This window comes from Desmodus rotundus, chromosome 5 (assembly GCF_022682495.2).
Source record: "Desmodus rotundus isolate HL8 chromosome 5, HLdesRot8A.1, whole genome shotgun sequence".
NCBI lineage: Eukaryota > Metazoa > Chordata > Mammalia > Chiroptera > Phyllostomidae > Desmodus > Desmodus rotundus.
In genome coordinates this window covers 154,996,530-155,023,908 of record NC_071391.1, presented here as the reverse complement: position 1 = coordinate 155,023,908, position 27,379 = coordinate 154,996,530, and the positions used below count along the sequence as shown (strand labels likewise).

Genomic DNA, 27,379 nt, shown 5'->3' with positions numbered 1-27,379 from the left:
TTCCCAGAAATACATCGATCATCTTATTCTGATTATCATCAATACTGTCAATACTTTGCGGCCAAAAGCATAGCGTTATCCATGCATCTCACATGTGCCTGGTAGAGGAAATGTACTCACGACTTTGGCTCTGTGTCGAGACTAAATGGTGACCTTGGCTTCCTTTGCTTCCCCCACAGAGGTTATTTCTTCATGTAAAGGGAACACGCTATCCTTGGGAAAAAAAATATTTTTGCCACCTTCAGCTATTAAAATGGCTATTTGATATGGCCGGCGTGTGTCTCTGTCAGTGGTGGCTGAAAAAGCTCAGGGTGAGAGGCTCTGAGGAAGGCCAGCCGCGTCACCAGCGAGGAGCCTGTCATAAGGGCGCATGAGTTTGCGGTAACTTATTTACCTGTCCAGATCCTTCGTGTATCGCATTAAAGCTTTCCCCTGCTGTCTGGGACTCTGGGGTGCTAAGAGGAAAAAGGAAAATCAATTGATAATGATATATTCCGTTTAGAAAAAGACATTGATTCCCAGGTAATGACAGCCGTGCGTTTTCGTGGGGCAGGATGCCGCTTCCTGTCGCGGGGATGGCTTTCACGTAGGCCGCGTGATAAAGCGGGAGCAGCAGTAGCCCTGCTTCCCCACGATAGATAGCCTCTTCCATCTAGGTATTAAATCTATATCTTTTTAAAAAACATTCTCCCCAGGGAACCCATCTCTTGCCTTTTCAAGGTCTCCTTGCCCATTGTCTAAAAAACTAATGATTTGTGTTTGTAATTCTAGAGTTTGTGTCCTGTTCTCTTTTCAGCCTGAGATGAAAGACTTCAATGCCTTATTATTTCCATCTCTGGAGTTTCTTGGTTTGGTTTAGGTGGAAGGCAGTGCCATTGTTCCCTCCCTTATTCAATGTTAATGGCTCTACCTTGGGGATTAGGGCTCTGTGTGTTTGGGGGGAGGGGGAGGGATAGCAGTGCCTGCCCCTGGGGATGCTGTGCTGCCCACTTGCCCCCCCCATCTTGGGCCCGCCCTGTGTGAGATCATCCACCCTCAGAAATCCAAGACTGGGACAAGCTTCCACTTAGGGTAGCAACCATCCAAGATACTGGAATTCCAAAGAGGACTTTTTGCAAAAGAGGATATACCTTTTCCCCGCCTTTTTCCCTTCTGTTTCCAGACTGCCTGGCCTCCTGGTGATGCCCATGCTGCGCTAAGTGTTGGTGGCCATCGAGGGTCTTGCATCCTGGGGACGAATCCCGAGACCGTCAGGGACACACGGCGCAAGGTAGGGCTCTGCTCAGCTCACCTGGGCTGAGAAACACGAAAGGCATCAGACCCGGGCGCGGCCAGTGATGTTCTCTAATGCTGATTTCACAGGGGCAGTGAGGCAGATGTAGCCTGTTCCCTGGCCCTTCTGGTGGATGACATTTGCACCACAGATGTGGGGCTGACTGGTGCTCAGGGCCTGGCCAAGCCAGCTGGGCCCTGATCCTCCTGGACCAGGCTGCCAGCCTCGTTATAGCTTATCTTCACTTTCCTGGGTCTCGGGGTCCCTGGGAGGTTGGATCTGGGGGTGGCCAGTAGTAGCTAGGTGACCTTTAAGCTCCTGAAAACTGTAATTCTATTTTTGGTAATTTAACTTTCCTTGTGATGAAAATAGCATTATTAAATATCATTAAAATAATTTGTTCACGATAAAAATATTTTAAAGACAGTACTTAACATTATATGAATTATTACACTCCTAAAAAATAAGTATTTTGGTGTCTCTTCCTGGGCTTTTTCCCCGTGCACGTACATACATGCACACACACAGATGGAATCGCACTACATGTACTGCTGGGTGACATGTTATTTTCACATCTGGTATGTCACAGGTACCTCTTCATGGCAGTAAATACAAATCGATAGCATTTTTCAAGGCTTCATATATATGTATGTACAATAATCTACATGATTTACTTAACTAGCGCCCTAAAGAGGGCCATTTAGTTTGTTTTCAGTTTTTTACTCCTTTATTATAACACCATAACAAACATTTTTGTGCATATAGCTTTGCATAGTCATTCGATTATTTTCTTGGATTAAGTTTATAGAAATCTGGCCTGAAGTGTTGATTCAGGATTCTCCAACCTAGACTGTGAAGACCAGGCAGCTGGGAGAGTTGGGGGCGGGGCCTACCTCGTAGGGACATCTAATGGGAAAGAAGCTGCAGGCCACTCTCACATGCAGCCCGCAGGCCAGGAATGTGCCGACAGAAGCCGGGGAGCCTGGCGCTGGAGTTGCCAACACTCACCCCTTTCCCTTTGCCTGAGATCAGGGGGCTGGGCCTAGAATGAGAGTGGGCGGGTAGGGGTCTCGACACTGGGATTCCGACAGTTGGGCCTAAGCTGGCCCAGGCCAGCATGGCTTGGGGGCACTTTAACTATTTGAAATCCATGGGCCAAAGCCACCTCTGCGTAACACAGGAGGCCTGGTGCTGGGCAAGCACAGGCCACGGGGGCTCCGGGTCTGCTGCGTTCTTAGCACCACACACCCTGGTGCCCTCTGACCAGGAGCCTCATGGCCTCCGCCTGGGGCCAGATGACGGCCTTTTCTCCAGCTTCCTCCTGCAGCAGGCCAGAGCAGCAGACCAACAAGGCTCCTGCCATGTCCAAACTCTGGGCTGGCCAGAGAGCTTTCTTTGGTCTCAGAGACAGTGGGGTTGGGCTGGCCCTCCACTCCCAGAGCCCTTGCACAGAGACCAGAAGACACAGCTGTGGGGTGTGGGTAGCTGTGGTTTGTCAGCAGGAAGCAGGAGGAGGCACCCAGCTGAGCCTGGATCGGCTGTCGAGATGGAAGAAATGTCCCCTGTGCAATGCAGCCTGCTGCCGCCACCCAGGAGCCCAGAGGGGGCGGCCAGCAGGGGCGGATGGCTTTCAGACCTTGGGAGCTGTGGGCTGTTGGCACACACCTAATGGCACTATGGGCCAGCTGGACAGCTCTTCTGGTTGCTTCTGTGACTGTCGGGTTGGAGGAGAGCTGGAAAACTGGACGGCAGAGCCTGGATTTGGTGGGGTGGCGTTCCCAGCTCTGAGAGGGGGCAGGGGCGGAGTTAGCATCTGCACAGAAGTCAGCTTTCCTAGGACAGACCTTTGAGTTGGCGGGCACTGTGAGCCTGGCAGGGGGTGAAGGGGACAGAGAAAACACGAGCGAGTGATAGGTTTGATCGCTCTTTCTTTGAGCCTTCTGCCCTCTGCCGCTGATGTGGGTGGCGCGTGGCTCTTGTTCGTCCCAGCCTTCGAGATGCATGTATTTTTGGGTGGTGGAGGGACAGGGCATACCTGGCAGGAAACATCTCATATGGCTTCACTTCTCTGCAGCCTCTCGACTGGTGTCCCCACCTGAACTCCTGTTGGTCTTCCTGACCACGTGGCCAATGCCTGGAGGGTGGAATCCCGTCTGAACTATCTCTGTATTCTCCCCTCCTCCACTCCCCGGGCTTTCAGTAAATGCATCACTGTGCACCCAGCCGCCACCGTTCCTGGGAGGACCACAGCACGTGGCCTGGTGCTGGGTTGCATTTTTTCCCCTCGTGCAGGACTCCCATTGATTCCCAAGAAGATAGGAAGGCCCCACGAGCCACTGTGACCCCAGCTATCACTTTCCTGTGGAAACTGGGCCAGATCACTGGGTTCCATGAGTGTCTTGTTCCAAAATGCAGACAGGGAGGGCCAGAGGGCCGTTCTCCACACGTCAGTGATTTGATGAAAATCACCCTTGTCCCCAAGGACGTGGTGCCAGAACCAGCTAACAGGAGTGACATCTGACACCTGCATTGAGTGGGTGACCCTGGCTGGGCTGGGGCTGAGAAGAGGTGCAGCTGAGGACCTGGTTTGCGCAGAAGCAGAGGCTGAGCCAGGAATGGCATTAAGCTAGGCGTTGGAGGTGAAGAAGGGACAACGCCGGTCCCCATCCGTGCTGAGGAGCACCCTGTTGTTATCCCCAGACTCCATCCTTGTGACTGTCTCAGCACTGTCCCCCCACCAGGCCTTTTGTCCCCCTGAGTCGTGCGTCCTGGGACCACTTTGCAAATGTCTGCAGAGCTAATGAGACCTGGAATTGTCCCTCTGGAGAACACCGCATGCTGTGCCTGGGACTTCCGCACTCACGGCAGCCTCACCCCACAAAAGCTGTCCTGGGGTGCCCTCGTGGCCACACTCCCTGTCCTTTCCTTCCTCCTCCGTCGCTTCAGACAGTGTTGCTTCATTGGCTCCCAGTCTCTCCTCCCCCCTTTTCTCTTGCATCCATCCTGCTTTGGCCTCTGTGGCTCCCACCCAAGGACAGACCTGTGGGCAGACATTTCCGTGCAGCTACTGCCAGCACATACACTCTGTCATCCTCTTGTTCTTTGTCCTTGTTGCCTCTCCCAACCACACCAGCTGGCTCAGGAGCCTCAGCCAAACCCTCAGCCCTGCCCAGGTATCCTTTGGGCATTGCTGGTCCATCCTCTGCCCAGTCCCTGCAGCTGTTCCCCACCTTTCCCATTGTCCTCAGACCTCTGGCCTGCCCCGTCCACCTCAGGACCAGCAAATGGACCATCTGGTTGGCTTCATGGAGAAACTGAGCCCCTCTCTACCTTGGCTCAGGTGTGCTGCATCACTCCATCCTTCTGGCCACTCCATCTGTAAATGTAGGTGGCTTCGCCCCCAGGTTTGCCTCTGCTACCTCTCAGCACTGTCTCTCGGCTACCCCAGGGGCTGGCCCTGAGAGGGCACCATGGTCCTGAGGCTCCAACCACTTCTTCAGCTGAGTCCTGAGGATCAGCTACCCACCCTGAGTCTCATCTCACACTCAGCCTGGCCAAAGCCAAACCCTCCCCCTTGCTCCCTCCGATGCAGTCGTCAGGACACTCTAACCCACACCCTCCCTTGGCTGTGAATTGGTATCTCTTTTGCTTTAGATCCTCACCTTTTTTCCAGGACCATTAGCTTGAGGATGGGGCGATTCTTTTATGTCCTTGGCCTGAGATCCGGTGATGTTCAGTTCACAGCTCACGGGACGGAGGGAGTGATGTCTCAGGCAGTGCAGCAGGTGGGACCTTGGAAGCAGTCCTGTTCCCAGGACGACACTGGCAGTCTCTGTGGGAGGACGGTGCTCCCTGGGCCGGCAGTGCTCGGCCTGGAGTCACCTGGAGAGCTTTGAAAATACAGGTGCCTGTCCCCCCCCCGCCCCTCCCCAATCTTCTAATTCAATTGTCCTTGTGAGGGTGGGCATCCGTGTACCCCAAAAACTTCCACTCTCAACTCAGGGCTGTTAGCAAACCCCTGGACTCTAAGCTGTGAGGAATTGGGATGGAAGTTAAGGAGATTTTGCAAAACAAAATTCTGGATAACGTATAGCTATTTGCTCTTTCGGATATTCTGAAATCTCCCTCTGGATCAAGCCATTCAAAAGCTGGGTATTTGGCTATATCACACTGCCACCCCTGTTCACCTCACCCCTCCCTGAAATGCTGGGACCTGGGCCTGACAGGCTGTTGGAGGGTCTGGTTTCCCCATAGATCACATCGATGTGCCCACATTTAGGGCTCTGCAGCAGTTAATGTTTGTCATGGCGGTGACCCCTTCTCTGGGACCTTTGGGGGAAGGGACTCTGATTTAAGCACAGACGCGGTCTTCTCCGGAGCCACCATCACAGTGGCCTGTTGGTTCCTGTTGTGACAGTTCCGATTCCGGCTTGCCTCTTCCAACTCCGAGCAGTGTCTCTCCACCCTGGCTGCATGTTTCAGTCACCGAGGTGCATTTTAAAAGTCCTGAGATCCAGGCCTCACAGCACATCAGTCTCGAGACAGGACCCAGACATTGGCAATTTGGTCAAGCTGCCCACACAGTTCCCACAGAAGGCCAAGGTCAGAGGCACGGCCACACCTGGAGGCCAATCTGAGACCCACCTGTGGCTAATAGAGGGGACCTTCTACATATGGCTTCATGGAGGCAGCCGCCCCTGCGCCATTTCCTGCCCCTCTCTCCTGCTTTGCATTTGTGTTGTCTTACGTGAGTCCTTTAGAGTCACAGCTTTCCTTTCTGGAAATCAGTGAGCAGAAAACAAACAGAAGAGAGTCTTCCCACCTTTCCCAGGCTGGGCCCTGGGCACAGCTCCTGCCCCTGTGGGGCCTCACAGGGGACAGGGTTGGAGACCCAGTCTCCAACCACAGTGGGTGGGGGTGCCTGCCTGTCCTGGGAACCCTGTAGCGGGGGATTGCAGCCAGTTCTGCCAGGAGCTCTGCAAGGCCCAGGAAAGAGGCTCAGTCAGTTCACAGCATCAGTGTGCCGACACGGGACTGTGGTAAAGGGAGGCCTGACAGGGGTGGCGTCCCTCTGCCCAGGACAGTGGTGATGCCATCCCTGTCTGCCTTCCTCAGTCTGGGAGACTCGGCCCCACAACGAGCAACATGATGAGGTCATCACGCAAGGGCAGGAGCTGCCCTGGGGTGGAATCTTTCCCCATTTCTGGAAGCAAAGAGGTTCGGGAACAGCACACACACAGGGCAGCTCCCCTTCACTGGGGTGGAGCTCACACGGCATCTCCCTGGAGCTGCAAAACCTCATTTGGCACCCGTGCTAGAAATAGCTTATCTGCAAACCTCAGAGTTTATTTTTGTGGCCAAGTTTGATTTTCCAAGTGACCCATCTCCTTCTTTACATTGCACCTGCCCCAGCAGCCAGGGCTGCAGGAACAGTTGTGAGTCTGTGCCTTCAGGAGGGCACCTGGCCGGGGGGCATGGGGTGACACCCAGTCTGCGCTCTGCAAGCTTTGCCGGGCACTGGGAGTGCTCAGAGTGAGGGATGCCTCTTTCTAGTTTGCGCAAAAATGCCAAAGGAGCTAGCAGTGGCCCTGCCAGAGTCCTGCTCAGGGAAAGCGCCATGCAGACATCTGTCCGGTGTTGAGAGGTGCTTAAGTCTGTGGACATCTGTCCCTTTTCAATGCTCTCATATAGTCACAGGTTGCCCCAAAGAACTTGTAAGCTTAAATTTTCTCTCTCTCTCATAACATGACAGATAGCGCCAGGGGTAATTGGGCTGTATGCAGGAGGAATACCTACCACCATTCATTCCTTCATTTCTTCAGCCACACTGTATATTCTAGTTTTGGGGTCCAAAAAGGTCAGACAAAAAGCCCTATCCCCAAGGAGCTAGCGGACCAGTGGGGACATCAGCAAGTAAGTGTATTCTTATGAGATGTGATAAACACAACAAAAAGAATTTATACAAAGTGCTATGGAGAACGACTTATCCACTCAACAAATATTTCTGGAGCGGCTACCCTATGCCAGTCATCATTCTAGGCACTAGGGACCCAGCAGTGACCCCAGGAAATGAAGGTCCCTGACTCAGAGCTCCCATTGAGGGGATGAGGTGCTCACATCTGAGCCTGGTCAAAACCACAGGCTTCCAAGAAGAGATGACTCGAAGCTGGAAATTGGAGTCTAGGTGTGTGTATGTGTGTGCAAGGAAGGTTCCAGGCAATAGGAACAGCTTGTGCAAAGGCTGGAGACGTAAAAAGACAGCAGAGCTCAGAGAATCTTTGGCAGCCTCATGATCTAGCCAGGGGTGTCCAGCCTGCGCCCTCGGGCCGCACACAGCCCAGGATGGCAGTGAATGTGGCCCGACACAAAATCGTAAATTTACCTAAAACATTATGAGATTGTGTGTGTATGTGTGTGTGTGCGTGTGATCACACGTTGCGATGTATTTAATGTGTGGCCAAGACAACTCTTTGTCTTCCAGGGTGGCCCAGAGACACCAGAAGGTTGGACACCCCTGGCAGTCACTGCCCCACCCTGATGTGTCAGAATGGCCAAGGCAAGGTCACGGGACTTACTTTACCTCCTGCTGTGACCTAGTGCGTTTAGTTTGCCAAGTGTTTCCACATAATTCTCTGTACTTGGTCCAGAAGGGAGGCCCAGAAGGATCAAGCAGCAACCTGAGGCCCAGAGAAGGTCCCTGTCTGGCCCAAGGTCACACGGCCACTCAAACCAGGGTGGGAACTAGAGTCCTTGTCACCTGTTTCCCTCTCCGGAGGCACCTCCTGCCTGCATGTCAACTGCGAGACCTTGAACGGAAGCCTGCAGACCCTGAGCAAGTGTCAGTCATGTGCCTGTCTTCCACGAACATCATTGAGCACCTACAGTGGGTCAAGCCCGGGACCAAGTGACATTCCTCTGGGCCTCAGTGTCATCCCAACCCCACCCAGGAAGAAAATTGAAAGAGTCACAACTGGGTTGACCTTCTACCCGCCATGACCCAGGAGGCCTGAAGACCATGAGGCAGCCAGACGCGGGCCATCACCGGCCTGTACCAAGCTGAGCAGGGACAGAATTCCCCAGGGCAGGCAGAGTCCTCTCGCTGAGCCCTCTCATCCGGGGCACTCAGAGGCTCAGGAATTACAGCTGCCACTGCGTGTTTCACTCTCACTTGTGAGCGAGGGGGATGCTGGGAGAGTGGGGGAGACCAGAGCCTCCTTCCCCGCACTGGAGCTGGCCTGCGTGAGACACTCGCAGCTTAGCAACCCTCCCTGCTCTCCTTTTGATTTGTAGCAACTCATTTAGATAAAAGCATCTGGTTCGTAAGGTAGCACCGACAACAACAAAAAAAATCATTAAAAGCATATTTCTGCTTTTACAAAGCAACCTACTAACAGCAACGGGAGGTAACAATTAACCCGGCTCCTCTTCTCCAGGTACAGAGACAGGTGCTGAAAGTGGGAAACGAGAGTCAGGACACAGAGAGCGTCTGTCCAGGGTCCCCTCCCAGACTCGTGCTAACGGATGCGCACAGGGCAGTCCCCGCCCGCCAGCCAGAGAGCCTCGCCCTCCCACTAGCGCGGAGGGGAGGCCTGCTCCCTCTGCATCCCAGAATAAGTAGTGCAATTATTTATTTAGCACCAGTCCAAGGCTTTCTGAAATGCACTCCCAGTGCTTTGCTGTCCTGCATGGGCGCGCACCGAGCTGCACCGCCGACTTTATACACGGAATAAAGTAAATCCCAGCCCCTGCCAGCTAGCCAAGCGTGCCTCCCGTGACCCCCACCTCCAGCGTGCGCACACATGTGCATACACACAGCCTCGTTCCTGCCCAGATAGATCCCCCTGCTCCTGACTGACCCTGCTTGTGTGCAGGCACCTCTGGGCACCTGCCCTGCGAAGCCTGACTCTCCCGTCCCCACCCACGTCCTGGCAAAGCATCCCCAGGCCACCCACCCATGGGGATTCTCTCTCCCTGGAGCTCCTGTCACCGTTACTCTCCCCAGCACCCATTTGGGTCTTCTTGTGTCACAAGCGGTCCTTTCACTGTCCAGTGTGCTTGAGGCACATCGCCGGCCACTGGGAGCCCTGGAGGGGGGGTGGGGTGGCGGGAGAGCTCTCTGCAGAACTGAGCTTGTGCTCGACCCCAAACAGGAACTGGTAACAGAAAAAGTCAGCTTGCATGGCCTCTAGCTCTGCTCCTGGTCTCTCAGCCCCTCCACTTCCCTTCTGTCACAAAGCCCTCTTATCTGGCACCTGGCAATTCTCTAGTCTGCTTTAGGGGACAGCTGGGAGTCCCCTGAGGGCAGGGGCTATGTCTCAGTCACACCCCCCCACAAAGCTTGGCACAAAGAAGGCTCTCGAATGTTTATGGGACGAGTGTTGGCACCTGTGCTTTACTGGGAAGCATCTCATTTAATACCTGTCTCACCTGTTTGCCCAAGGATCAGCCATACCTGTCAGAATGGCTCACAGCCACCAACTGTCAGGCAGGGAGGGCAACGCACCGACTCTGTCCTTCCAAGGCCACTGTCCCATGGGGGCACCACACACCCAGGCCAGGGCTCTCCTTTCTGCTGTTCTAGGCACAGTTCACGGTCCACGAGAAGGACAGGCCACCCTGGGCCCTGCTGGCCAATGCACAGTCTCCGTGTGCTCAATCTCACGTTGAAGCCGCACTTAGAAATGCGTGTCCCGCAGTCGCAGGGGCCTCACAGCATTCCTGTCCTCACTCATTCGGGACCCAGTTAGGAGTGAGCGGCGTAGCAGAGTGACCAAGAGCACAGCAGGTGAAACCAGCCTGCCTGGGCCCTGCTCCCATCCCTGCCCGTACCAGCTGCGCAACTTCCAGATTGTTATGGAGCCTCCGCATGCCTCGGTTTCTTCTTCTGCAAAATAGGGATCATAATAAGACCTGCCTCCTGTGGGGGTCTTAAGGATTAAGTGAGTTCAATGAATTCAGTGCCTGGAATCGTGTTTGAAACTGAGTTCTAGACAAGGGTTTGCTGTTACTTATTGTGAGGGGCTAGGACCCCAGCCGAGCCATGGACTTTAATTTATACTCTTTTCAGGGCTGTGTGCACCTTCAAAGAGGGGGTTGGTGTGCCCACCCACTGCTCCCCACCATGCCAGTCAGTGGTGCTGTGGCCTCTGCCTGCTGAGTCCACTCAGTCAGCAGGGGACTTCTCCTTTAGCAACCGAAACCCAGACAGTGGACGAATGACCATCAGAGACGCTGGCTGGCTTTGGGACCTGGAAACGTGTCCTCATCCCTCTTTCCGTCTCAGGATTTTCTGTGTTAATCTCTATCGCGAGGGGTTTAGATTCATGATTGAGGCCCAAGGGCCATTCAGGCTGTGTTCCTAGGAAGGACTCTCCGGCCGTGGCCACGTGGGGGCTTCTGAGACTTTGCCACAATTAGCACTGTGGCTTCAGAAGGTATGTCAGCATGTCCTTGGGGCATCTGTCATTAACAATTATGAAGTCATTATCTGGTAAATAATTCATAACCCAAGAGATGGGATAAGCCGCCAATAAACAATAATCCATTTAGCATGAGGCTTGGCCGGCCGTGGGCAGTGGGATGATGTGGCTCCTCCCCACCTGTGGTGCCAGCCCATACTTAAGGGCCGGCTGGGGCTGGCCTCTCAGAAGCCCTCCCTGCCCCCCCAACCCCATGACCAGAGCCGTCACCCCTCCCCGGGATCAGATGGGATTTAGTCTCTGGAATGAGAACAATGGGTATTGAGTGCTGACCAAGCCTATGGAGGCGGGGACTGTTATTGTCCCCCTTTGCAGAGAAGTATAGTGAGGTGCAGAGAGGTCAAGGTCTGACCCAAGGTCAGCCAGCCTTGGGGCTGGGATTCAGTTTCATGAGCCCTGAAAGCTGTCACTCTAAACCGGTATGCCCCACCTCCTCCCACTATGAGCTTTAACCTCTCAGCCGCTTGTCTGGCCGTGTTTCCTGTGACCTGTGCCCACCAACCTACACTGGGGGCCCCAGAGGCCTAAGTTTTCCCTCCAGCCCCCCTCACTAAGGGAGGGGCCCAGATGGGGTTTCATAGAGGCCTCGGACCCCAGCTTCACGGGGCTGCTCAGCCAGTTGGCGGGGTGGGTAGGCTTGTTAGGGAGGCCACACCAAGGGCACAGGGGAGGGGGGAGGAGAGGGTGTCTTCGGGACACTGTACCTGAACATGCCATCTTCCCACAGCCTGGTGCCCGTCTCCTAGCCAGGGGGCCCAGGGCAGTGTTCTGGTCATGCTCTATGAAGAGCTCCAACTCGGGGAGAGAGCTTTGGCCCAGATGGCATGGACTTGGGAGGAACGTGTTGGCCTTTCGCTTAGCTCTGCCAGGAGAGACTCCTCTCCCACCCATACTGCCTCCCACCCCCAGCAAGGCCAGCAACACACCCTTTGTCCGTAGGACCATTTTAAAGACCTGCCCAGAGGCTCCCAGTCAGGAAGGGCCCCTGCGGGGTATCTGTCACTGCTGAGAGTCTCCACTCTTGGATTCTCCAAAGTAGGGTCACATCATCAGCACCCATACAACGAGCCTCGTCGAGGCCTGGAGTCTCAAAGGGCCTTGGTCACACTTCTCAGCAACTGGCGCCATCCTTCGGGAGCTGCAAGGAACACGCGGAGTGGCTGGATGCTGGGCCCTGTAATCATCCCACATCTGGAATGTTGCACAAACCTCCGCGGCCAGACCACGTGGTGGAGGAAGCCACAGTGGTTTCCAGAAATGCTCGTTTCTTAATAACTGCGGGCACCAGCTTGAGGAGCGGCCCCTTTTTCCCTCTGACCTCTCCTACTGTGGTCCCCAGGTCAGGAGTGGCAGACACAGAGGCCAAGGGCAGGGTTCACCTTGCTGCATCCCCGAACAGGTTGAAACAGCGGGAACCTCCTCCCGTCCTTGGAACAGAAGTGCCTCCCAGGAGGCACTGCTCCTGCCCTGCTTGCTGATCAGGCTGCCACATAGATGGACACGCATCCCCAGACCCCTCCCTGAACCCCTTTACTTCCAGAAATGGGGAAAGATTCCACCCCAGGGCAGCTCCTGCCCTTGCGTGATGACCTCAGCGTGTTGCTCGGTGTGGGGCCGGGTCTCCCAGACCGGGAAGGCAGACAGGGATGGCAGACAGGGATGGCATCACCACTGTCCTGGGCAGAGGGATGCCACCCCTGTCGGGCCCTCCTTTACCCCAGTCCCGTGTCGGCACACCGATGCTGTGAACTGACTGAGCCTCTTTCCTGGGCCTTGCAGAGCTCCTGGCAGAACTGGCTGCAATCCCCCATTACAGGGTTCCCAGAACAGAGACACCCCTACCCCCACGCTGTGGATGGGGGCCAGGTCTCCAACCCTGTCCCCTGTGAGGCCCCACAGGGGCAGGAGCTGTGCCCAGGGCCCAGCCTGGGAAAGGTGGGAAGACTCTCTTCTGTTTGTTTTCTGCTCACTGATTTCCAGAAAGGAAAGCTGTGACTCTAAAGGACTCACGTAAGACAACACAAACGCAAAGCAGGAGAGAGGGGCAGGAAATGGCGCAGGGGCGGCTGCCTCCATGAAGCCATAGGTAGAAAGTCCCCTCTATTAGCCACAGGTGGGTCTCAGATTGGCCTCCAGGTGTGGCCGTGCCTGTGACCTTCGCCTCCTGTTGGAATTGCCTGGGGCTTCTGCTGACTCATGTGAGAAGTTCTACCTCTTGTTTACTCCCAAAAGTTGGGCAGGGGGGCACGACCCCTGGAGTTCAGGGCTTTGTTTCACGGGCCCCTACTTTCTATCTCTCTGGCTGCTGCTCCCTGAGGTCCCCGGTGCCTCTGCACGGATGTGAGGAAGCCACTGGGACATGACTGCCCTGCTGGCCAGGTTGTGGGTGGACTGACAGCAAACGAAACTGTCATCTAGCGAGGGGGAGACTTCAGGACAGAGAGAAGCGGGCCTTTGTCCTGAGGCAGAGAGCAGGGGCTCTCCGCAGGCTGTCACAGACAGAAGGCACAACCTCCGACAGCCCCCCATGATTTCCCGTCCTGCTCCCAGCGAGGGGAGCCACAGGGCTACTAAGTGATGTTTGACAGGGAGACCTGCAGTCTGCCCTGGGGACGCTGTCAGCCCCGCTTTGAAAGCTGTCCCAGAGGCCTCCAGGGAGGGAAATTCCATCAGCCCCGAGTCCCCGTTCCGGGTGGCTCCTGCAGGCTTTTCTGCTATCTGACCTAAATCTCCCTTGCTGCAATTTAAGCCCATTTTCCCTTGTTTTGTTTTTGAGTGGAAGGGAGAGCAGCTAGTCCCCAGCTGCCTCTGACAGCAGGGTGAGTCAGAAGTCCTTCGTCCCTCCTGCTGAGCTGAAGCCTTCTCAGAAACCTGCCCTGTTGAAGCCCCACCTGTTAAAGCCTCCAAAGAACAGCTTTCCTGTCCACCCAGGAGACAGGCTCCAAGAAGGGGGGGGGGGGTTGGTGGGGTCAGAGCCCCTCTGTTGGGTGCGACACTGAGGTGGCCCCTGGGGTGAACGGGGGGGACGCAGCAGGGAGAGGGGCACGTGGCTGGATCAGCACCACACAGGGATGTGCCAGGAGGGACGATGGCCAGGATGCTGAGGAGCTTCCTGTGGGAGGTGACACTCACATTATTTCCTGAAGGGCGGAGTGGGGTGTCAGGTACCTCTGTGGGGAGGCGAAAGAGAGGACCCTTCAGACAGATACCAGCAGGATTCTCACCCACTCCAGGTCCCACGTTTGGGTTTGAAAAACTAGTTCTTTTCCTCATATTCCCCTTTATCCCAGAGCTTAAGCGGACTTTTCCCAGCCCAACTCAGCTGATGGTAGGAGGGGGTTTCAAGCCCTCGCGCATTCATCCACCCAGACACTCGGGGGGTGGGGTCTGTCGGCCTCCTGATCTCCTGGACCCGTCGGTTTCTGTCTTGTTTTTGTGCCTTGTCACTTCTGGGAAGAAGAACTCCCATTGCTCCTGCTGAACATTAGCTATTTTGCAGGCCGTCAAAGCCAGTTCCTGGAAGAGTTGGGTTCATGGGGGGAATTTTTTTTTTTAATTTGATTGGAAAACAGTAGACCACAGCTAAGCTCTGGGTTTAAAAATCAGTGACGCCGAGTGCGCCTGGCAGCGCCCAGGCCGGGCGCACTGAAGGCAGGGGGAGAATCTTTATTTTTACCAAGGCCAGTGGAATCAAAACCTTCCTGCTCTGTAGGAAAAATGGAGAGAAACTGAATCCCTTTTTCCTAAGCAGTTATCTCACTGAAGTCCCGAGATGTGAGCCACGTCATTTGAGTGTTTGTTTCCATTGTTTGGCCAGTAGCCCCCTCCAAACTACTTGGCTTCAACACAAAGGAACAAAAAAAAAAAAAAAAAAAAAAAGCATTGATTGAATTTAAATAATGGAATTGCCATTAATATGTTCCATAAAAGATGATTGATTCTGACGTGGATTTATGGGAAGTTGGGGCTTGTAAAAGTAAACAGAGTGGCAGTCATTCAATATTAATGCTGGCTTATGTGCCCACGCCCCTCAAGGCTAGTTAAATGGATGGGGCCCCCCATGCCAGCAGCGGGGTCATGGGAGCCCCCGGTGGGTGGGGAGGGCAGTCCCAGGCCTGGGCCAGTTGCCAGTGGTGCCAGTCTAGGAAGACAGGTGGCACCCTACCCCTCCTTCCCTCACATTATTAGACCCTAATATGAAAATGGCTGCCCTTTTTATCAAGAGGCTGCAGGGGCTCTAGCCCCTGGGGAGACCAGCTGCTTTCCCCTGTGCTCTGTGGAAGCCCACTGCCCCTAGTGGGCCCGAGGACGCCCCTGATGGCCCAGGAAGTGTCTTACCCTCCCTCTACCCCTAACAAGCTCTGCCCACCTCCGGGCTGGTGGGTGCATGAGCCAGTTCAGCCCCCAGCTCTGCTGTTCCGACAGCCCCAGGCCCAGCAGGACAGACCTTTAGTGCGGGGACTCGTGGGCTGGGGGTTCAGCACGAGTTTTTCCTGGGACTCTATGCCTGCTTGCTTGTGAAACGGTGGAGGTGAGGCCTGGGTCCTGCGAGAAAGTGGTGGCAGGGTCCTACGTGGCCTCCAGCTCTTCTTAGGAAGGGCAGGTGGGAAGTGTCAGTCACCTCACTGCCACCACCGTGCAGATAGCTCCCTGGTGCTGCCTCTTTCATCCCTGTTGTAGTGGTTTGAAAGCTTTTCTCCGTCTTCCAGCCCTCCAGTCCTGACCTCCTGTCCCTCAGCCATGAACTCGCAGCTCCTAGGGTCTGTCCAGCATGTCCCCCAACCCCTCCCCAGAGTGCCCTTTAGTTGCCACGTGACCGCACAGCACTGGTCATCTTTCCTCCAGCCCACTCCTCTTCCTGAGCTCCCCACCTCCACGAATGGCCACACCATCTACCCAGTCCCCGAGTCAGTAATCTGGGAGGGCCTCAGCCCTGTCCCCTGTCACTCTCCAGCCCCACACCTCCAGAGTGATCTCTCTAGGGTGCAGACCACACTGCCAGGCCCTCCAGTGTGTCTACAGTGAAGCCCAGAACCTGCCCTATGAAACGCGCATCCCCCCACGCCACAAGCGCCGTGCACGGCCACATGCTGGTACTTTGTACCACGGGCCTTTCTGTGCTGCTCCCCCTACCCGGAGCCATTCCCTCTGTCCTCTCTGGACCCGCCGCCTGGGCCTCCTCCCAGGGCAGAATTGGCCATTCCCCGCTTTGTACTCCTTGGCATGCAGTTCATGCCTTTTGTGCAGGAAAGGAAATGAACCTTCAAGGGCTTTCTGTATCAGACATGCTTGGGTCTGGCCACCTTGCCCACACCACCTTCTGGAAACATCCGCACACGCCTGTAACCCCTGCAGCTGATAGCAGGTCATGTGACCAGACCCTTCCAGCCCCAGCTTACAGGATGGATGTGTCCTGACTTTAAGAAATTAGCGAGGCCAACAGGATCTTCCTCCTCTGGAATGGGGACTAAGGGAACCAGAGCGAGTTCCATTTGGGGCCAAACAGTAATACATACGCAAGACAAGGGCGCTTATTCTGGGCTCTGTGCATGACAAGATGGAATCTCAAAGGCAGGTGATTGGGAAAGAAGGAAAAGGGAGATGATGTCCCTGGAGAAGGAGAGCCCTGGGCGAGAGACAGAGCTCAGGGGGGCTGCTCCCTGAAGCTGGTCTCGTTTTTGCCCGTCTGTGGTGTCCCCTGAAACCTAACTCTGGACTCCTACTATCCGTCCCATTAGCATGGGCTGGTGTGGAAGGGCTGTCTGCAGGGAAGCCAAAGAACCCTGATCAGAACAACTACTTTTGAGTGCTTTGCAGTAATCCAGCCAAGTCAGACTCATTGATTTGGTTCAGCAGACCCTCACCAGCTGTCAAAATTGCCATTTCTACAGATGAGTCGGCTGAGGCTCCTGGTCACAGGCCAAGGAAGTGATAGAGCTAGGGCGGGGGCCGGTCTTCCTCACTCACAGCCAAGGCTCCTTCCTTGCCTCTTCCAGTCACACCCCGTCCCGTTGGCTGTGTTCACAGTCCCTTGTCACCCATCGGGTCTCACCTCCTCAAAGACAGGGACTGTATTCATTCACCGTCGCCCCCCCCCCCACTGCCCACCACAGGCTCTGGCACACCTGCAGCCTTCAGGGGTCTGATGGGTACAATTTAGTTTCCATGCAGCCCTTAGAAAAGGCATTGGACTCCAAGCCCCAAAGCCAGAGCTCAAGTCCCACCTCTCTCCTTTGTGGGTGTGTCACCTTGGGCCAGTCTCTTCACTCTCTCCTTCACCTGCAGCAAAAGGCTTAGTCTAAGTTGTAAGGAGCAGGTGGATGAGATGATTTCTGGGGTCTTTGTCTGCTCTGAAAGGACACGCCTCTGTCATCTGTGCCCTGCCTACCTCCCAGGAATGATGAGAAGTAGAAAACACTCCATGCTCAGCCAGCTGGGCAATTGCCCCACCCTGTCCTGGCAAACAGTGCTGCCCTTTCCCACTGGCCTTGTTGGCTCAGCACGGTTTCTGACAGGCCCTCACCTTGGCCTTTTCTTTTGTTTCTTGCTGTTTAAGAGGGATTTGTGCTGTGGCCAGGCAGGCCACAATTTGCATGCACCCCTGATAGCAGCTTTATCTAATGAAGATGAGATGCTTACACATATTTTCATTCTTAAAAAAAAATCGGCTATTAATTTGTCAGAATTATTCATATTTTACTGATATTTTCCATGTATCTAATCAGGGAGCTCATGAATAGAAATGAAACTATTTAAATACAGAGATGGTGTACATTGTAAGATCTTGTTTTCTCAAGCTGTTTCATAATGCAGTGCATACATTTATTTCTTCTAAAAACAGGGTTTGCAACCATCAAAAAAAAAAGCTTTTTTAAAATCTCTGATTAAATATGACTCTATTCAGATTGCTGAATTGTCGTGAGTGGCGCTGTGTATGTGTGTGTGCATGCGTGTGTTTGTACACACGTGTGTGTCTGGGTGGTCACCCGAAGAACATACATCGTTTTCTGATCTTCTCCGTAGGGACAGGAGGCTGTTTTTGTTGAGAAAAGTGGAAAACGCACTTGGATCAAATCTTGAGGATGGATGGATGGAGACAGGAAAGTGCAAATTGAAATTGGGCTGAATAATAGTCGAGACTATTATTTGTGCAATGTAGACATTTCAACTGCTCAGAATTCCAGCAGCACTTACCTACGTCGAAAGAGGCTTAGAATCATTAAACAAAGCCAGATATTAAATATACTACTGTTATCTCTCGAAATATTAGCAAGTAATGTAAAACACATGGCATCTACTCAATAGAAAATCTGAGAATACAAATTATAATAGTTGTCTCATAAGACCTCTGGGAAGCTCGAACTAAATTGCTTAATTCCATTAATAACAAACTATTGCTCTCGCTATTAAAGTAACATAAGGTAATAGAGATCATGTCGAGAGATTGCGCCGAGGCTCTTTCTTCACCTCGCACACATTCACTCAGGGCGTTGATAGATTTTAATTGACTATGGAAACCGAACAGCAACAAAGGAAATTGAATGTCTTTTTGAAAAGCTTCACATTTTGGAGAAGCAAACAGCAACCCTGGAACGAGGGTTCAGGGATGCTGCGAGGGGTGGGAAGGACGTTGGGGAACATCTGTACCAGCACCTCCTCCACGAAAATGCTGTCCTGGGACCTTAGAAAAAGCTGCTTGGGAGCAGGCAGGCCACAGCCCAAGCCCCTTTTTTCACCTCCGCGGAGCCTGAGCTGAAACAAAACCAGCCGGGCTGCAGTAAAGACACACGCTCTGTCAGGAATACCCATGGGGCACACTTCCAAGCTGTGGGATGGGAGGGACTTTGGTGCAGGCTGCTGCTGAGTCCTCCCAGAAGAGAGGCTTCTGAGAATAGGGCTTGTTTTGGCCTGAGACCCTGGCAATGGCGTGGGCGACCCTCATCGTGGCTCTGAAGCTGAGGATCACTCAGCTGCCAATCTAGTCCAGCATGGATTCTGGTGACCTGTGACCTACTTCTCTCTTCCACTTTTTGGTCCTCTGCCCACTACTCGTGGTCCTCCTGTCTTCTTGCCACACCCCATTGCCATCAGGGTGTCTTTCTGTCCCACATGTCATGCAGACCTTGCTTTACTCTATATGAAGTTAGTTTTTGTCTTGTCAGCTCGGGTGCCATAACAATACACCCCAGACTGGGTCCCTTAAACAACAGCCGTTTCGTGTCTCAGTTCTGGAGGCTGCAAGTCCAGGGTCAACGGAATCACGTTCTGGGGAGACCTTTCCTCCTGGCTTCCCGAGAGCTGCCTTCTTGCTGTTGTTTTCCAAGTGGAGGAGGAATGAGGGAGGGTGAGGGGGTGAGGGCTCTCTGGGGTCTCTTCTTATCAGGACACTAATCCTGCTGGATCAGGGCCCCACCCTTAGGACCTGGTTTAAGACCTCATTTAACCTTAAATAGACTGATCAACGTTCTATCGACTAGTATAGTTACATTGAGGGTTAGGGATTCAACATGAGTTTTGGCAGGCAGGACACAATCAGTCCACAGCAGGTTTGGAGTTCTCCTTTCATTTTTTTAAAAGATTTATTTATTTATTTTTTTAGAGAGAGAGAAACAGAGGGAGAGAAACATCAATATGTGGGTGCCTCTCACACACCCTCCACTGAGGACCTGATTGGCAACCCAGCCATGTGCCCTGACTGGGATTCAACCTGGCAGCCCTTTGGTTCACAGGCCGGCACTCAACCCACTGAGTCACATCAGCCAGGCCTCCTTTCATTTTTCTGGGCTAATCTCTCCTTCCCCATTCACCCTCAGCCCCAAACAACCTGGGGCTTCAGTGCTGCCTCAGCTCCTCTGTTGGCAGGAAAACCCATTTTAAAGGAGAATATATCAAGAGGCGAGGGGCTCCTGGAAGCATGCCTGTGCCTGGAGTGGCATTCTGGCAGGTGGTAGGAAGCCCTGCAGGCAGTGGAGGAGGTGGCAGGTCGGTCTGCATCGTTGTGCCACCTGGTCCAGGGGCAGGTGACTGTGCTGCCGCAGAGGTGTTTGGGGGCTGTGTCTCCTGATGTCGAGGCTTTCCCCTGGTTTTTGTGTATGTCTGGAACATCATGTCACTTCAGCCTGGAGGATGCTCATTACCTTCCACCCCGGGTGGCCACAAGTGTGAGGTTCAACTCTGCTGCACCCACTGGGATCGGGGACATTCTCTCCCACCGCCCTCTGGTCCCAGCTTCTCTCCAGGACATCACAGAGGAGCTTGGGAGGGCTGGCCTGTGCCACGCACCATCACCTCTGTGTCTGCACCCCGAGCAGGATGCCAGCCCTTCTCACCTGTGTCAGAACCGGGTTCTGGCTTGTGGCTGCAGGCACCGGCCTCACTGTCGCTGGGAGAATCTAATCCTGCCGTGACTGCAGCACATGCGTGCGTTTGAAAACCTGCTTGGCAGGCAGGACCTCCTAATTTTTTCCACTTCTTGTGATTAGCGTTGCAGACTAATCCTAGCACCAGACTCAACACCAGCTGTTCTGCTTGTTTTTACTTATAAACCAAATCCTAGAGCTATTGCCTCATCAGCTGGCCCACTACTCCCTGAGCCCAGGCTGCAGCCGGTCACCCACAGCATGACCTCAAGTGAGTTACCTGTCACCTGGCTGCCTGTGTCCCTCAGAGGGCTAGTGAGAACCATGCTTGATTCCAAAGAGAACTTCACCATGCCTGCAAAGACAGTTTGACAGCACAGTTCCCGGAGCCAGACCGATCTTAGAAACTTGATTTTGCATCCTGAGACATCAGGCGTCCCTGGGTACCATCTATGACTTCTGAGGTAACAAGATGTATTTGAAATGACACATGCAACATTTCGATAAGTTGCATAACTTGACAATAAAATGAACACACACGATTCTACCTCTGAACTTAAGAACGAGACTAGTGCCAGACTGTTGAAATTACCTATTGTTTTTGCTCAATTCTTTTCAATGTCCCTTAAACTTGAAAAGAGGTCTGCAGGTAGAGCACTGGCCTTGACACCTGTCCCCCGCCCCCAGCTCGCTGTCATCTGGAAGACAAGGACCTTCTCCCAGGGAGCCTCCAGTCGGCAAAAGCAGCACCTCCACTCTGCAGAGAGGGGCCTGTCTGGGAAGCAAGGCCTCGGCGGCCTCCCGCCCGGCAGAAGTGGCCAGAGCTGCCTGTGACGGCCAGGGAGGCTGACGAGACAGGAGTTCTCTGCATGGTGAGTTTTTCTCGCTTGGCTCCTTCTCCCCACGGCTCCCGTGGCAGCGCTGGGAGGAAGTTGGTTCAGCATGAAGACGCAGGTGCTCAGGCTCCGCATCCTTAGATGCCATCAGTCTGCATTTCTGTGCGAACGCCTCACATAACCGGAAGGCCTTAAAAACAAGTCAGGGTGTGTGGCACAGGGGACATTTGTCCTCCAAACACTCCGGCATCAAGAAGAATTGTGATTGTCAGAAATATCGTATTCCTGTCGAAAGCAGGTGAAATCGGCTCTGTGTATTGGGAAACGTTAAGTCATGGTTGTATTATTATTTCTGCCACCACATAAGAGCCTTGAGTTTCTCCCAGGGTGGGAAGCAAAACTATGACCCCTTTGGGAATGACTCAACCTCCTGTCCTAGCCACCTCTACCCGACTGGGCTGTTTCTCTGGGTACAAAATTTCTGATTTTTTTGTCTTCACACGTGGCAACTGCAAGGTATTGGGTTAGCCGACAAGACCATTTGGCTTTTTCCATCAGATGGCTGGAATTGCGCTTAGTTGTTAACATCATTCGAAACAATTTTGGTAGATTATACTGTGACGATGGTCATATCAGAATTGGTGAATTGGGTAGCCATTTTAATATTGAAGATGGAAGAAAATACACAACATTTTCGGCATATTATGCTTTGTTATTTCAAGAAAGGTAAAAACACAACTGAAACTCAGTGTAGGGAGAAGATGCTGTGACTGATCGAACCTGTAAAAGCGGTTTGCGAAGTTTCGTGCTGGAGATTTCTTGCTGGGCGATCCTCCACGATCGGGTAGACCAGGTGAAGCTGATAGTGATCAAATCAAGACATTGAGAACAATCAACATTATAACACACGGGAGACAGCTGTCATACTTGAAATCCAAATCAATAAAGTTATTGGGGAAAATGAAAAATGTGTCTTTCACTTCATGGAAAACACCGAACGGATTTTTGGCCAACCCAGTACTTGAAAACACGAAGGAAGTCACTCTGTTTTCCTTGTTGGCGATCTCCGTGATTTTGCCTCTCCAGCACACACTGTCCATTTGGTTCTTTCTCCTCCCTCTTTTCTCTCCATTTCTCCTTCCTTCACTTGGTTCAGAATTCCCAGAAAACACAGGAGAGTTGACGGTTTCCTGGGGTGGAGTGGCACTGAGCACCTCACTGGGCACGTGTGAGCATGCTCCCCCATACCCTACCCACACCCTGAAAACATTCCAGTCACCCAGGCCTGTGGGGGCACAGAAAACAGTGACTCAGCCAGGGTGATGCAAATACACCCAAAGTCACCCAGGCCCAGAGAGACAGAGCCCAGCTGAAAGGTGCCCTGGGATCTCAGAGGAACGAAGCCTGGAGGAGTCAGGGAAGGCCTGTTAGGCCCCTGAGCATCTTCTACTGGCTCCTACAAAACCTTGCAGCCTGGGGGTCCACAGAGCGAAAATGACAGCTGGGTAGAGAGGAGGCTGGTGTATGTGTGCGCGTGACAGGAGCCCTACCAGCACGACTGTGGCCAGGACTGGGGACTGCCAGGGCCCCAGGGAACGCAGCCATATGGAACCATTCTGGAAGAGAAGTGTGTGTTACCTGAGCACTGGGTAGAGAGTGTCCAGGGGGACAAAGATTGGTCTAAGGACTGCAGGAATGGTTGGCTCAGGATTGCAGGCCAGAATCCTAGGATCTTATTGCATGAGGTCTGTCTGGAAAAGTCCAACCATTGTTAATATAACGACAGTGGGACGCACAACATCGATATAGTGTGGCAGCCAGGGAGAGTGGACTGGAGTGCGCGTGTGTGAACAATGACGACTTCACTGTACTAGTCAGTGGGGGCGGTAGATGCCGTTGAATGAGCGTGTGTACTGTGTGGCCATCACATTCAAAATGACTGAGAGAGTAGAGCAACAAATTTGCATTTTACATTAAGCTTGAACATTCCTTCATGGAAACTGTTCAGATGATTCACAAGGCTGTGGCTATGGGCAACTGGTGATTGACAGCTTCATCACAACAACGTGCCTGTTCATGCATCACATCTTGTCCAGTTTTTTGGTGAAACATCAAATCACCCAGATGACTCAGCTCCCCTGCAGCCCAGATTCAGTGCCCTGTGACTTCTAGCTTTTCCCAAAACTAAAATTACCTTTGAAAGGGAAGAGATTTCACACCATCCATGAGATTCAGGAAAATATGATGGGGCAGCTGATGGCGATTGTGAGAACTGTGTGAAGTCCCAAGGTGCCTCCTTTGAAGGGGACTGAAGCATCATTGACCTATGTACAATGTTTCTTATATCTTGTATCTTCTTCAATAAATGTCTGTTTTTCATAGTATATGGCTGGATACTTTCTAGACAGACCTCATATACTGGCAGGGAAACCAAGAGCCTGTGGGCTCCCAAACTCAAACACTGGGCATGACAGTTGTCTGTGTGTTTGTCTGTTTGTTTTCATGTAAAAGTCATCACCTGGAGAGCAGGCAAGGGTCTCCCTCTCAGTCAGGAGGCCTGGGGCGTGGGCAGCAGTCAGCTTCTTCTCTGCGGTCCCAGGTAGACACCGTGCTTCCATCTCTCCCTCGGCCTCGGTGCCAAGCAGGCTGGAGGCTGGACTGCCAGCGAGGGGCCTTGACATCAGGTGGATGTGGCAGATAAGAGCAGGTGCCCAGCCAGGCAAGAGACCGCTGCCTGGGGCCTCCCCGTGCTCTGCAAAGCAGCAGCCCCAGACCTTCGGGCATGGGGAGGCCCGCTGGCTGGGGTCAGGAAGCAGGGGAGGGAGGGAGTGGACCAGAAGGGGAACTTGGTTCTGCTCCAGCCAGCACCCAGCCACGGCGCTGCTTTCTGGGCACGGGGCAGGGACCACCTCGACCGGTCCTGTCTGCCCCCAGAACTCTCCACGGTGGCAGCGACACTCTGCACTCTGCTGCCTGCTGCAGTCAAGCATTTAGCATGTGGTTCAGGGGGCTGGCCAGGGAACTGAATTTTTAATTCTATTCAAGTTAAATTAAATTTAACTGAAATGGTCTCATTGACTAGTAGCCACAGTATTAGCAGCATGACCCCAGGAGACCTGAGGGAGGGCCTGCGTGAGGCTGCTCCAGGCCTCTCAAGACCCGGGGAGGCCTTTGATTTTGTCCTCCTCTGTACCTTAAAGTGGCAGAGCCTAAAGAGCTCTCAGGGAGAAGTCACCCTGAACTTCAGCCGGGGCACGCTAACCTAACCGAGGTGCTGGTGACTGAGCACACCCCCTTTGGTGGCGAGGAGGACTGTGGCAGGCACAGGAGGGGATCCTGCAGATTCTCCCAAAGCCATTGTCTGCTGTTCCACAGTTTCCTCCCTCTGGCTGTCTGAGGAAACAGTTTTGCAAGACTTTATTACTTTTTGGATTTTTTTTTTTTTTTTGGCGTACCCACTGCAGTCATTTCCGGGTTCCCATTTCCCTTTGATTTCTGGCTGCTCGGGCTTCACTCCTGCCCAAGGCAGTGGAGCTTTTCCATAGACAGTTTAGAGTTGTCCCCATCTGTCCCTTTTGGGGGAGGGTTGGAGAGGGAATTGAGGGGTTGGCTGCCACCACTTGTAGGAATTGGGCAGATGGGGGCGATTTGATACACATTCCACTGAAGTTAGGAGTGTCTAGAATATGCCTTTTCTCGCTCCAGGGCTGTCGGGCCCAAGCAATGGCTGGATTCTTGGTGATTTGGTGAAGTGTCCTGGCTCTGGGGTAACTGATGGGATAATAAAAATGTGAGTCAGCACTGGAAAGAAGAGAAACGGGTCTTCAGCCCTTAGAGAATGTGGTTGGCCCCCATTCCCACCCGCCCCTGAGGAGGCAAACCTGGAATGAATTTACCGTGAAACAGGACTTAGAGCCCGGAATCTCCCAGACCCTGGCGTGGTCTCTTAGGAGACAGTGGAGGGGTGAGGGAAATAGCTTGGCAATCTCCTTGTGCTTATGATACATCTTTTCTCTGTGGGCTGCTTAGGACTCTAAAACCTTAATCTCTGAGGCCCATTCTCTGGAAATAAAGCCCATGCCCTCTGGCTGAGAAGGGTAGGAATGAATGAATAGGGTTTTTTTTTCTTCTTTTCCTAGAGTACAAGGCTTAATAGTTTATTTAAGTGTATTTGCTCTGGGTTTAGCATTGAGGGAGTAGTTCATTGATTTGGAACTCTTCATAAACCCACAAACATTTATTGGTATCTACTGTATGGTGGGCCCTGTGCTGTCTGTCCCCTAGCAGGGGACAGTGAATGACATCATCTCTGTCCTAAAGGAGAGACTCTTCCTAGCAGGGCCTGGAAGGGAGGAGCAAGATATTTAGACAGAGTTAGCAAGGAAGGACACAGGGTGGGACGGGCATGCCAGACACTGGTGTGCAGAAAGCACTAAGTCCAGGAGGAGGGCTTCCTGGAAGAGGAGGAACTTGACCTGGGTTTTGAAATGAGTGGCAGGCTCCAGATGTCTGGAAAGAGTGCAGGGGCTGTTCAATAGTTAGAACAAAGATGTGGAATGGGAAAAAGAAGCAGGTAAGTGATGGGAAGTCATGGAGAAAGTTTTATTATAATTTCCAGTTATTTGGGTATATACTTGCTATGTTTAAACCTTACGAATTTGCAAGCCACCTGGTATCATTTTATTAGATCCTGGTTTGTGGTTCTAGCAAATCAAGACCCATGTTAGGGAAAAACTCTATCCTCTCTACCGAGAGATGCCCTTTGACCACCACCAGCCTCTCCCCACCCCCATCCCACCCAGGCCAGAAAGACAGGGACACAGACAAGATTCTGGCAGCAGCGACACGATTTTCATGTGTCAATCAACTGTGACTCTGAGACTACTTTTTAACACATTTTCTCTGATTTAAAAACCTGTTTGAAGCTTTTGGGAGTTGATTTCGAGGTTTAGAAAAAAAAATCTATTTTGAGCTTGGAAACATAATTAACCATTTCCTAGAAAAGAGTTTTAAAATCTGATTACTTTCCCTAACTCCACGTCTCCTTGAAGCTATATTTTTAATCCGATTTCAAATCATGCACACGGAGCAAGAAACTTTTTCAAGTTCAGTTGATGAGGTTGCACTTTGACATGCTTTTCAAGATCTGAATATTTTTATAAATCATGATTATGCTACTGTTTAATGAGAACAAAAGTGGCAATAGCATCTGCTTGTCTGCGCGAGCGTCTCCCGGCCCGCGTGTGCTGTCTGGAAGAGTTGTGGCCCAGTCTGCAGAGCTGATGAGCGTCTTGATTAGCTGAAATTGCTTCCTGGTAGTTTGGGGCCGTCAGCGCAGTGACGAACTGGGTCATCTCGGGGATCCAGGATGCAGGAGACAGCTACTCAAGGCGGCTGGCAGTCCAGACTCAAGCCAGAAATCCCCAGCTCTTCTGAGTATGGACACATGAGCCAGCGTCTCTTCTGGTCCAGACTGGGGTCTAGCAATCCCTCGCTAGACTGTGAGCTTCTCCAGGGCAAGAGCATGGGCTGATGGGGGTTGCAGTGAACCTCACTGAGACCCACTGTAGTGATGATGACTGCTGGTTACGGGGAAGGAGGTGATACAAGCGCAGGCAATTTCTTTTAATTTTTATTAATTTTTTTTATTTGAGAGAGGAGGAGGAAGGAGAGAAGAGAGAGAAAAGCATTGATTTGTTGTTCCACCTATCTATGCATTCATTGGTTGATTCTGGGGTGTGCCCTGACCGGGGATCAAACCCACAACCTTGGTGTATCCAGATGATGCTCCAACCTACCGAGCTGCCCAGCCCGGGCAGTCTCACTGAGGGTGGAGAGCGAGGCCGCTCTCAGACAGCAGTGGGAACAGCTCTGCAGTGTGGACACTGAGAGTAAATTCAGGACAAAATGTTTAATTCCATCATCATCCAGCCCAGTCCTTGGTATTCAGGTTGAAGTGCCTACGTCAGCAAAGGAGTTTTAAAAGTTTGGATTTTTTTGTTTGGTTTGTTTTTTTTTAAGTTTTAGAATATTGCAGTATTGTTAGTTTTCTTTCAAAATAGTGAAACTAAAACAAATGTTCCTGATTGTTAAACTGTTACCATTTTTATCTGCAAAACTCGTTTCCCCAGAATTCCTTACCACGCCCACCCTGAAGGTCCTGTCTAAATAAAATTCAATGTCACTTCTGCTGCAGTTCAACCGGTTATGCACCGACTGACAAACGCAGCCGTCAGTCCGTGTGATCCTCGCCCCACCGAGAAAATGAACATTTCCATCAGAAAGGTCCTCGCGCCCTTTCCCGGTCGACTCCCCTGCTCCAGAAGCAGCCGCTCAATGGATCGTTTTTTAAGATGCATTTGAATTTGATGTTTTAATTTAAAACATCACCTGCAGCTCCCTGGCTCCTGAGCACCTGGGTGCCGCTGTAGT

The 27,379-nt window shown here is 52.7% G+C and overlaps 1 protein-coding gene across 4 annotated transcripts in view; it reads left to right on the top strand.

Annotated features, from left to right (window-relative positions):
* KLHL29 (kelch like family member 29) overlaps positions 1 to 27,379 on the top strand; it is a 284,614-nt gene that overhangs the window by 73,515 nt on the left and 183,720 nt on the right. For 2 of the 4 annotated variants that reach the window (XM_024552500.3, XM_053925109.1), the window contains exon 2: positions 1,163 to 1,270. The exons of 1 other annotated variant lie outside the window; for it this stretch is intronic. Coding sequence is in view for 1 of the 3 variants with exons in the window: in XM_045189182.2 (XP_045045117.2) it covers positions 20,981 to 20,983 (3 nt within the window). In the remaining 2 variants the exon portion in view is untranslated. Of the gene's footprint in view, positions 1 to 1,162; positions 1,271 to 20,798; positions 20,984 to 27,379 lie in introns of all 4 variants that reach the window. One more of the 4 variants, XM_045189182.2, reaches the window with a different exon arrangement.